General features: G+C 44.4%; 1 protein-coding gene across 2 annotated transcripts in view; it reads right to left on the bottom strand.

The window, feature by feature from the left end:
- LOC141162674 (integrin alpha-M-like) overlaps positions 1–12099 on the bottom strand; it is a 210171-nt gene that overhangs the window by 63467 nt on the left and 134605 nt on the right. For both annotated transcript variants that reach the window (XM_073649027.1, XM_073649026.1), the window contains 4 exons: positions 11476–11629; positions 11244–11394; positions 6006–6079; positions 1779–1911 (listed from right to left, as the gene is read on the bottom strand). In XM_073649027.1, coding sequence (XP_073505128.1) covers positions 1779–1911; positions 6006–6079; positions 11244–11394; positions 11476–11629 — 512 coding nt within the window. The remainder of the gene's footprint in view (positions 1–1778; positions 1912–6005; positions 6080–11243; positions 11395–11475; positions 11630–12099) is intronic.

Below are 12099 nucleotides of genomic sequence, written 5' to 3'. Positions count from 1 at the left end.
CAGAGGACAGGTCAAGAAGAAGGAGTATGGAGAATTGTCTGTTAGCTTTGGTTGAGAGTAAGCCATTAGTAATTTCAGTAAGGCAGATTCGGTGGAATGGTGGGGGCGTAAGACAGATTGTCGGTTGTCGAAGAGAGCGTTAGATGAGAAGTGAGAGGAAAGTTCAGCGTGAACATGTTGCTCAAGGAGTTCGGAGGCAAATGGGAGCAGCGTTATGGGGCGGTAGCTGGACAAGGCGGTTGGGTCGAGGGATGGCTTTTTGAGGATGGGCGTGATTGTGGCATGTTTGAAGGCAGCGGGGATCGTACCAAAAGTTAGTGATAGGTTGAAGAGATGGGTTAGGGATAGGATGAGTGTGTGGGTGAGGTTGGGGAGGAGGTGGGATGGGGTCGAGTGCACAAGTGGTGAGGTGTGATTTGGAAAGGAGACGAGTAAGGTCTCCTTCAGTGATGTTGGAAAGGGAGGTTATGGTGGAAGAGCAATGGTCTGGAAGACAAAGGGGTTGTGGTGGTCGGACAGTAAAGACTTGCCTTGTTTGGTCAATCTTGTTTTTGAAGTGTGTGGAAAACTCCTCAGCAGAGATAGTGGAGGGCGGAGGAGAGAGTTAAAAGTGTTCAATAACTGTTTGGGGTTGTAGGATAGGGAGAATATGTGGGTTGTGATGTAGGCCTGTTTAACAGAGGTGATGGCTGATTTGATTGCGAGTGTTGCTTGTTTGAAACCAGTGAAGTCATCTTGCGAATGTGCTTTCTTCCAACGCCGCTCCACAACCCTGGATGCTTGTCGAAGCTGTTTAGTGAGGTTGTTGTGCCAGGGTTGCCTATTGACTCATCGCGCTCTGCCATGCACAAGAGGGTCGACCGAGTCAATAGCTGATGCGAGAGTGGCATTGTAGAAAGCGGTGGCGCTGTCTGTGTCGTGGAGTGAGGATATGGATGTCAGTGGTAGAACAGAGTCAGAGAGAGTGTGGGTGTCTAGATGTGTAAGGTTTCTGCAGGGGTGTGCTAGTTGCTGGACATGGGTGACAGGTGAGGAGGACAGGGATTTGAACGTGAGTAGATGGTGTTCAGGTAGGGGTAGGGGGAGGTTGTGAGCTTAGATAGGGAGCAGATGAAGATGAGGTCTAGTGTGTGTCCGTCTGTGTGGGTGGCTGAGGAGGACCACTGAGTAAGTCCAAAGGATGAGGTAAGCGACAGGAGTTTGGATGCTGCTGACTGGCAAGTGTCAGTGGGGATGTTGAAATCACCCATGATGACTGTGGGAATGTCAGCAGAGAGATCGTAAGGAAGCCAGGTGAAGAATTGTCCAATAAAGGCAGTGACTGAGCCTGGAGGTTGGTATATGACAGCCGTTTGGAGGGAGTGTAGATGCGGACAGAGTGGACTTCAAAAGAAGCGAGAATAAGGGAGCGTAGAGGTGGGGTAGGGCTAAAGATGCAGTTGTTATAAAGGAGAAGACCCACTCCTCCACCATGTCTGTTACCAGGGTGAGGAGTGTGGGTGAAGTGGAGGCCACCATAACACAGCACAGCAGGGGAGGCAGTGTCGGAGGGTATCAGCCATGTGTCCGTGATGCCCAGGAAGGAGACATTGCGAGAGGTAAAGAGGTCGTAGACAAAATAGAGCTTGTTGCAGACAGAGTGGGCGTTCCAGAGTGCTCCAGAGAGAGAGAGCAGTGGGGTGGGTGTATAAGAGAACTATCATTTATAAATCACACAAAGAATTATACAGTATATCGCATATAAGTTAGCAACTAACAGCATCTGCTTCTGTTCTCACCCATATAGGAGTCCTTCATGTCAGTCCCATCCTCGGGGGTATTTATCCAGGACGCCTTCTCCTTTCCAGTTCTGTAACTGTATGCCCCTCCTGCCCAGTTATGAGCACCAACTGCTCCCAGGATCACTCCATCCTGTGTATCAGAAATAGTGGTTAATTTAAGACTGTGGGTTCTTGCTGGACCACTCGCCTCCTTACTCAGTGTCGGACTGGGGTGTCTGGGGCCCACAGGAGGAATTGATCCTCAGGGCTCACCCTACAGCAATATGCAAATAACTGTTAGCCGATATCCCCGTTATAGTGGAGCGTCGACTGTAAATCACAGGCGGCTCCTGCACATATACTGTGCACCACCATAACTGGGATGTAGAATTAGGGTAGTTTGCATTAAAAGGGTTTTTTGGTTAAAATGAGTTATCACCGATCTATGGGATCCACAGGATCAGTGATCACTTATTGATCATTTGGGTCCGAACATTGGAAAACGCACCTATCGGAAGAATGGGGAAGTTTTATCCCTGACAGGATACTTATACCCATTTTAAAATGCAGCAGCAGGTGGGACGTCTGACCACAGCTCCATTCATTCTCTTTGGTGCTTCCAGAAAAAAAACAAGAACAGCCACTGAGGGAATGGATGGATCAGTGGTCAAGTGGCACATGAGCTCCAGTCTAATGGGGATAAAAGCTCCACATTCTACCAATCAGTGCGGGTCCCAGCAGTCAGACCCCCACTAATCAATAATTTATCACTAATGCTGTGGAGAGGTGATTACTTGTTTTCCCCAGAGAACCCCTGTAAGTGCATCTTGTTCCAAGTATTTAATCACTAATGGAAATAAAAAATCTTCTAATTAATATCAGAGAGAACAAATGACCGCCATACACAACACAATCCACTATACCAACACCAATAGTACCACATACAAGAGAGAAATACTGCCACACCATGACCAGACCACATATTACCACCACATAGTGACCGAGTAATACTACATACAAGGGAGAAATACCACCACACCATGAACAGACCACATATTACCACCACACGGTGACTGAATAATACCACATACAAGGGAGAAATACCACCACACCATGACTAGACCACATATTACCACCACATAGTGACTGAATAATACCACATACAAGGGAGAAATACCACCACACCATGACCAAACCACATATTACCACCACATAGTGACCGAGTAATACCACATACAAGGGAGAAATACCACCACACCATGAACAGACCACATATTACCACCATATGGTGACTGAGTAATACCACATATAAGGGAGAAATACCACCACACCATGACTAGACCACATATTACCACCACATAGTGACTGAGTAATACCACATACAAGGGAGAAATACCACCACACCATGACCAGACCACATATTACCTTACCACCACATAGTGACCGAATAATACCACATACAAGGGAGAAATACCACCACACCGTGACCAGACCAGATATTAACAGCATATAGCATCCAAATAAGTCACCATCATTTCTCTCCCCCACCTCCATCATTGCTCTCCCCCATACCCATCATTGCTCTCCCCCACCTTCTCCAACATTGTTATATCTCCCCCACCTTCTCCATCATTGTCAAATCTCCCCTACCTCCTCCATCATTGTCATATCTCCTCCATCATTGCCATATCTCCCCCCACCTGCTCCATCATCATTGCCATATCTCCCCCACCTCCTCCATCATCATTGCCATATCTCCCCCACCTCCTCCATCACCAGTGCCATGTCATATCTCCCCCCACCTCCTCCATCACCATGCCATGCATATCTCCCACCATCTCCTCCATCACCATGCCATGCATATAGCCCCCACCTCCTCCATCACTCTCCCTCATCTTCCCCCACCATCATCATTGCTCTCCCTCATCTCCCCCCACCATCACCAGTGCTCTCCCTCACCTCCTCCCACCTCCTCCATCACAATTGCTGTCCCTATTTCTCCCCATCTCCAGTCCAGTCTATTAGATAAAAAAAACAAAAAACATTTACCTCCCGCATCATCCTCTGCTTCCTGCCCGACATCTGTCTCCCTGACACAGGCCCGCGCTGCATGATGACATCATCAAGCAGCGCGAACCTGTGTCAGGGAGGAAGCGGCGGGCAGAAAGCAGAGGTGAGGGCGGATCCCTCCAGCTCTGCTCCTATTTTCCTCCTGTCGGCAGCGGAGCTGGAGGGATCGCTCCCTGCCCATCCCACAGGATGAGGGCTATCTGGGCATGGGCCCCCCGAAGCCTGGGGGTCGGAGAAGCAGGCCAGATTGCCCTCATCAGACACACTGCAAGGGCCCTCCTAACCCACCGGGCCCTTGCAGTGTGGAGCACCAGCGGCCATGTTAACCAGGGGCCCCGTGCATCCTGCTCGGGGGCCTGCTGAGGACCCGGGCCCACCGGAGAATTCTCCGGTGCCCCAGTCCGACCCTGTCCTTACTGATGATATTATAAATGTACAGTGGTGTGAAAAAGTAATTGCCCCCTTCCTGATTTCTTATTCTTTTGCATGTTTGTCACTTAAGTGTTTCAGATCACAAAACAAATGTAAAGATAACAGAAGTAACACAAAATGCAGCTTATTTCTTTATTATTAAGAGGAAAAGAAATCCAAACCTACAGGGCCCTGGGAAGCTGAGTTCAGTTTCCCTAGCCACACACAGGTCTGATTACTGACACACCTGTTCCCAATCAAGAAATCACTTAAATAGGATCTGCCTGACAAAGTGAAGTAGACCATAAAATCCTCAAAAAGTAGACATCATGCTGCGATCCAAAGACATCCAGGAACAAATGAGATACAAAGTGATTAAGATCTATCAGTCTGGAAAAGGTTATAAAGCCATTTCTAAAGCTTTGGGACTCCAGCAAACCACAGTGAGAGCCATTATCCAAAAATGGCGGAAACATGGAACAGTGGGGAACCTTTCCAGGAGTGGCCGGCCGACCAAAATTACCCCAAGAGCGCAGCGAGGACTCATCCAAGAGGTCACTAAAGACCCCACAACAACATCCAAAGAGCTGCGGGCCTCACTTGCCTCAGTTAAGGTCAGTGTTCATGACTCCACCATAAGGGTATGTGCCCACGATCAGGAAATGCTGCGGGTTTGACGCTGCATGTCTATGCAGCGTCCAGTCGGCAGCGGTCAGATGTTATAGCATAGTGGATGGGATTTCTAGAAATCTCATGTGCACTATGTGTCTCCGTGCACCTGCGGATCACCCGTGGAAACTGACATGAGGTGCGTCTTTCAGGTCCGCAGCATGTCAATTTCTCTTGCGGATCCGCATGTGGACTCACTCCATAGACTTGCAGGTCCGCATGTGAAAAAAAAAATTGGTCACACCACTCCAACACCGTTTCACTGCTGCTTCATCACTCCCTGATGAAGAAGCAGCGAAACGGCGCTGGACTGGCGTGAGGGGGTTGTGGTATGTCCTCATTGTATACTATCCTTAGAACTGTTGTTGCTTATGCACTGTACCCTTTATGCCCTGGTTACACATGCTGTGGCCGGACCTTAAATAGTTGGTTCATGCTCGGAAACCTCCAATGTGGCTGAATTACAACAATTCCGCAAAGATGAGCGGCAAAAATTCCTCCAGAGCGTTGTAAAAGACTCATTGCCAGTTATCGCAAATGCTTGATTGCAGTTGTTACTGCTAAGGGTGGCCCAACCAGTTATTAGGTTTAGGGGCAGTCACTATCACACAGGACCCTGTAGGTTTGGATTTCTTTTTCCCTTAATATAAAGACCTTCATTTATAAATGGCATTTTGTGTTTACTTTTTCACACCACTGTATATAAATGACTGTACAGCTGTGTGAACAGGAGTTTATTATAATAGCCCCACTATCAGTATTTGGTCAGTATTCGGTCAGTATTTTTTCTCAAGAGTGGGAGCCAAAACCAGGTGAGGAACAATCAGAGAAAAGATAGAATAGAAACAAGTCACCAATTCTGTATTTATTTACCCACTCCCGGTTTTGTCTCCCACTCCTGAGAAAAAATACTGACCGAACACTGATCAAATACTGATAGTGGGGCCGTGGCCTTAATATCTGACTTCCCATACACGCAATGCATGACTATACACTTGAATCATCTGTGGACTTCCATTTCTGTGGTAATAACGATCTAAGAGTAAGTCGTCGTATATATTAGGTGGGTCACAAATGCAGTGAACTGAGCCTTACCGGAGTCAACAATGCACTGAACCCTTCTTGAGAGACTTCCATTTGAAAGTTATCTCCACTTAGAGACTGCAGACCTGGTAATAAAATAAGTAGAAAAGAGTAAGAGGAGGATAGTGAAGAGATGAGGAGGAGAGGGATAAACACAAGTGAAGAAAGCACAAGAAGATGGCAGAGAACAACAAAAGAAAGACAGGAGTAGGAAGAAGAAAGCACTGAATCCTTCTTGAGAGACTTCCATCTGAAACTTATCTCCATTTAGAGACTGCAGACCTGGTAATAAAATAAGTAGAAAAGAGTAAGAGGAGGATAGTGAAGAGATGAGGAGGAGAGGGATAAACACAAGTGAAAAAAGCACAAGAAGATGGCAGAGAACAACAAAAGAAAGACAGGAGTAGGAAGAAGAAAGCATTGAGGAATGAAAGCAGATGAGAAGATAAGCGAGATATACGAGATCCATCTGAGCAATTTTTGGAGGTTTTGGACAACAGACCAATGAATGAAGACTAGAGCAGATGGAGGAGCACAGACTGATAAATGAAGAATAGAGAAGGTGTAGGAGAACAGACCGAGGAATGAAGAGTAGAAGAGGTGGAGGAGAACATACCAATGAATAAAGAGTAGAGGAGATGGACATGAACAGACTGAGGAATGAAGAGAAGAGAAGGTGGAGGACAAGACACCGAGGAACAAATTGATAAGAAGGTGAAAGAGAACAGACTGAGGAATGAAGAGTAGAAGAGGAGAAGAGACCGAAAAATGAAGGGTAGAGGAGATGGAGAAGAACAGACCGATGATTGAAGAGTAGAGGAGGTGGAGGAGATGGGACCGATGAATGACGGGTAGAGGAGATGAAGGAGTACATACCGAGAAATGAAGAGTTGAGAAGGTGGAGGACAACAGACCAAGGAATGAACAGATGACAAAGTAAAAGAGAACAAACTGATGAATGAACAGCAGAGAGGGTGGAGGAGAACAGACCAATGAATATAGAGAAAAGAATGTGGAGGAGAACAAAACCTAGGAATGAATAGTAGAGATGATGGAGAACAGACCGTGGAATGAAGAGTATAGAAGGTGGATGAGGACAGACTGAGGAATGAAGAGGGAAAGAGACCTATCATGCAAAATGTAATTCCAATATAAATGACGGCACATAGAACAAGCCTAAAATATTATATAAGTGTTATTCCATAATAATCAGAAATCAAACAAATGTATGTTAGCAATAAATATTTTAGTAAGATACATAACTAAATAATAAAAATTAAAAGTTAATAATTAAAATCAAGAAGCAATGAAAGCAAAGGGAGAGCACTGAGGGACACCAAATAATGAAGATAGGAAACAATACAAGAGATAGCCACCAGATAACAGAATACCACCAAGGAATTCTGATAACAGGTATGTATATGAACATATATATTTCCACAAAGTTAATTACAATGCAATTCTGAAAGATCTATAGAAATTTTGTGTAATGTAATTCACACAAATGGTGCAATGTAATGCACAAAATTAAATTAATAGTAAAGAGATGAAGAGAAAAGAAGAGTAGAGAAGTGAGAGGAGAACAGATTGAGGAATGAAAAGTAGAGGAGGTGGCAGAGAACAGATTGAGGAAAGAAGAGTTGAGAATGTGGAGGAGAAGAGACTGAGGAACGAAGAATAGAAAAGGTGGAGGAGAATAGGCTGAGGAACTAATTGTAGGAAAGGTGGAGAACACTGAGGAACAAAGTGTAGGAGTTGAAGGAGAACAGACTAACGAGCAAAGAGTATAGAAAGTAGAGGAGAACAGACTGCAGAATGAAGAATAGGGAAGGTGAACGAGAACAAATCGAGGAATGAAGAGTAGAGAAGATGAAGAAAAACAGTCCACAGAATGAAGAATAAGGAAGGTGGAGGAGAACAGCCCCCCGAAGAATGAAGAGTAGAGTAAAGTGGAGGAAAACAGACCAAGGAACGAAGAGTAGAGAAGGAGGAGGAGAACAGATCAAGGAATGAAATGTAGAGAAGGTGAAGGAAAATAGACCTAGGAATGAAGAGTAGAGATTGTGCAGGAGAACAAACCAAGGAATGAAGAATATTGCAGGTGGATGAGAATAGACCTAGGAATGAAGAGTAGAGAAGGTGGCAGAGAACAGATCAAGGAATGAAAAGTTGAGAAGGTGGAAAAGAGACTGAGGAACAAAGAATAGAGAAGGTGGAGGGGAACAGACTGTGGAATGAAGAATAGGGAGGGTGAAAGAGAATAAAGTGAGCAATGAAGAGTAGAGAAGTTGAAGAAAAATAGACCACGGAATGAAGAATAGGGAAGGTGAAAGAGAACAAATCGAGGAATGAAGAGTAGAGAAGGTAAAGAAAAACAGACCACAGAATGAAAAATAGGGAAGGTGGATAAGAACAGACCAAAGAATGAAGAGTAGAGTAAGGTGGAAGAGAACAGACCAAGGAATGAAGAGTAGAGAAGGTGGCAGAGAACAGATCGAGGAATGAAGAGTTGAGAAGGTGGAGAAGAGACTGAGGAACGAAGAATAGAGAAGGTGGAGGGGAACAGGCCGAAGAACTAATAGTAGGAAAGGTGGAGGAGAACACTGAGGAACAAAGTGTAGGAAAGTTAAAAGACCAAGGAGTGAAGAGTATAGAAGGTGGAGGAGAACACACTGCGGAATGAAGAATAGGGTAGGTGAAAGAGAACTAATCGAGCAATGAAGAGTAGAGAAGGGGAATAAGAACAGACTACAGATTGAAGAGTAGGGAAGGTGGAGGAGAACAGATCGAGGAATGAAGAGTAAAGTAAGGTGGAGGAGAAAAGATCATGGAAGGAAGAGTAGAGAAAGTGGAGGAGAACAGATCAAGGAATGAAATGTCAAGAAGGTGAAAGAAAAGAAACCTAGGAATGAAGAGTAGAGATGGTTCAGGAGAGTAGACCGAGGAATGAAGAAGGAAAGAAACCTATAGTCCAAAAAGAAGACCAAAGAATGAAGAGTAGGGAAGGTGGCAGAGAACAGATAGATGAATGAAGAGTGTAGAAGATGGAGGTTAAGAGACTGAGGAACAAAGAGTAGAGAAGTTGGAGGAGAACAGACGGAGGAACTAAGATTATGAAAGGTAGAAGGAAAACAGACTGAGTAAAGAAGAATAGGGAGGGTGGAAGAAAACAGTTAGAGGAACTAAGAGTAGGAAAGGTGGAGGAGAACAGACCGAGGAACAAAGAGTAGACTAAGGTTGGGGAGAACAGACCAAGGAACAAAGAGTAGAGAATGTGGAGGAAAACAGACTGAGGAATGAAAAGTAAAGAAAGTGGAAGAGAACAGACTGTGGAATGAAGAATAGGGAAGGTGAAGGAGAACATACTGAGGAACGAAGAATAGAGAAGGTGGAGGAGAGCAGACCGCAGAATGAAGAATACGGAAGATGAAGGAGAACGGACTGAAGAATGAAGAGTAGAGACGGCAGAGAATTGACTGAGGAATGAAGAGTAGCGAAGGTGAAGGAGAACAGATCAAGGAACAAAAGAGTAGATAAGGTGGAAGAAAACAGACTAAGGAATGAAGAGTAGGGAAGATGTAGGAGAACAGACTAAGGAATGAAAAGTACATAAGTTGGAGGAGAACAGACCATGGAATGAAGAATAGGGAAGGTAAAGGATAACAGACAAAGGAACGAAGAGTAGAGAAAGTGGAGGAAAATAGACTGAGGAACGAAGAGTAGAGTAGAGAATGTGGTGGAGAACAGACTTCGGAATGAGGGACATAACACACTCACTCATGGGTAACGGAAAAAGGGAAGACCTACTACAGATGCAGCACCTACACCCAACTGATCCCTGTACACTACTAGAAGACCCTAACCACACAACTCAAAAGCACCACCTTGGACCTGGCTTCCTAAATGGCCATCAAAAGGTTTCTCATACCACCTGAGGAACCAGAGGGAAGGTCGCAAAACTTTGCCAACAAAAGGAGAGGAAAATATGCAGTATTTATAGACAGAACTGTTTATCTCTCCCATAGTAATAACTCTGCTTTCCGTCACCTGTCTCATCTATTGCATTATTTCTGTGTCTTATTATGTATAAATATGTGACTCTTCAGATTTTGCGTTATACTAGCCTGATGAAGAGACCTGCGTAGTCTCGAAAGCTTGCAACTTGTTACCATCTTTTCAGTTAGCCTACTGGCTAACACGGTACAAAAATATATATTTTCCCTGCAGGAAGATACGAAAACCCAAGGTGAGCAAATTAAAACACATTCGTATAAGGTAGAGAGGGAGGGTTAAAGAAAGCCACAAATAAATGAAACAAGAATAAACTCCCAGAAACCTAAAATGGTGAATGGAAGAGGAATTAGGAAGGAAAACAGACTCACTGCAGGAATCCAACTGGTGTTTATCATGCAAGGTAAAATCCTTAGCTGAAGGGCTGGAACTCCTAAACCCAAGTTCCACCTAGCGGTATAGCCAGCAAAGAAGTGCAGTGAAGGGTGAACATATAACACCTCTCCCAGAATGTGATAGGGCAGAGCAAAACGAGAAAAGGGAAAACACCTGGAGAGGAGCAAACCAAGAAGGGGGGAACAAAGACAATTGAAACATCAGCATTTGAACAGGGATTAGCTCAGCAGCCCGAGTAACGGACCATAGAGCAACAGGCCACAGATCAAATCCCCAAATCCAGCCATGACAGAAGAATAAGGAAGGTGAATGAAGTACAAAGAGTAGAGAAGGTGAATGAGAACAGACCGAGGAACGAAGAGTAGAGAAGGTGGAGGAGAACAGAATGAGGAACAAACAGTAGAGAAGGTGGAGGAGAAGAGACCGCGGGATGAAGAATAGGGAAGAGCAGACCAAGGAATGAATAGCAGAGTAAGGTGGAGAAGAAAAGACAGAGGAACGAAGAGTAGAGATGGCTAAGGAGAACAGACCGAGGAAAGAAAAGTAAAGAAGGTAGAGGAGAACATACCGAAGAAGAAGGTGGAGGAGAGCAGTGGAGGAAAACAAATTGAGGAATGAAGACAGATGAGGAGAAGCTGGAGAGCAGACTGAGGAATGAAAAGAATATTGAGGAAAACAAATGGAGGAATGAAGAATAGATGCAGAGAAGATGGAGCACAGATAGTTCACTTCCATCTTATCCTCTTTTCATTCCTCAGAGCCAGAAATAAAGACAGTTGAGGAGAAAATACAGGAGAACACACTAAATGTCAGATGGGTCATTGCTCATTTGTGTCACATTACCTTCAATAGTGAAGATTTTGTCTTCTAACATCTTATGGAAATTTTCCAATGCAGAGAAATTAGTAACCTTAAAGACATGATCTTCTGGTTCCGAAGAAGCTATTGACTTCAGTTCATTATAGGCCATAGGAAGGGAGAACACATTTCCTACCTGTTGGTCATTTAGGAAGAAATTTGGAAACAAGGAACATGGAAAAGCTGTGTAATCTATAAGCTTACGACTTATAACTACCCCAATAGCGAAGCGCCGCACCCCGATCCTGTTGGCCTCCCGTGTAGATTCTGATGATGGAGTGTTATCCATGCGCGACTCTCCATCTGTTATAATAATCAGAAGCTTCTTCACATTCTTACGAGTGCCTCTTCTTGGATCAAATAGTTCTTTACTATGAAAAGTCAGGGAAAGTTATAGCAATGACTTACTAGAGGAGAAATCCTGTTCTGTATGGTACATTGAGGTTCACTCTGCAAACAGTATCACACATGGCAGAAAGTATCACAAATAAGAGGCTTTGATACAGTTGCTAAATAGCCGGTATTAGATACAATAGGACTTGCTTTATTGCTGTGTAGACTGTCATCGCACAGTATCAAGATATCCCCGGGCTAAGGGCTCCTTCCCTATCTCTAAAGAGATACGTTTGTTCTAAATTCTGCCATTTCTGGCCTCCATTAAAATTTTGTTGCAGTGTGTCAGTGAACTTATTGACACGAGGTCACTGTTAAAAATAGTTACCTACAGGCCAGGTATTTAAAACTCTGTTTTCTCCGTCACACGGATCACATATAAGTTTACTCCAAACTCAGCCATTTGTAGTGAACGTGGAAGATATTTTCTTCCATTTAAAATGGGCAA

Source organism: Phyllobates terribilis, unplaced genomic scaffold (genome assembly GCF_046119375.1).
Source record: "Phyllobates terribilis strain yellow unplaced genomic scaffold, ASM4611937v1 Scaffold_9__5_contigs__length_417890890, whole genome shotgun sequence".
NCBI classification, from domain to species: domain Eukaryota; kingdom Metazoa; phylum Chordata; class Amphibia; order Anura; family Dendrobatidae; genus Phyllobates; species Phyllobates terribilis.
The sequence above is the reverse complement of the archived record's forward strand: the minus strand, read 5'-3'. Positions and strand labels throughout refer to the sequence as shown.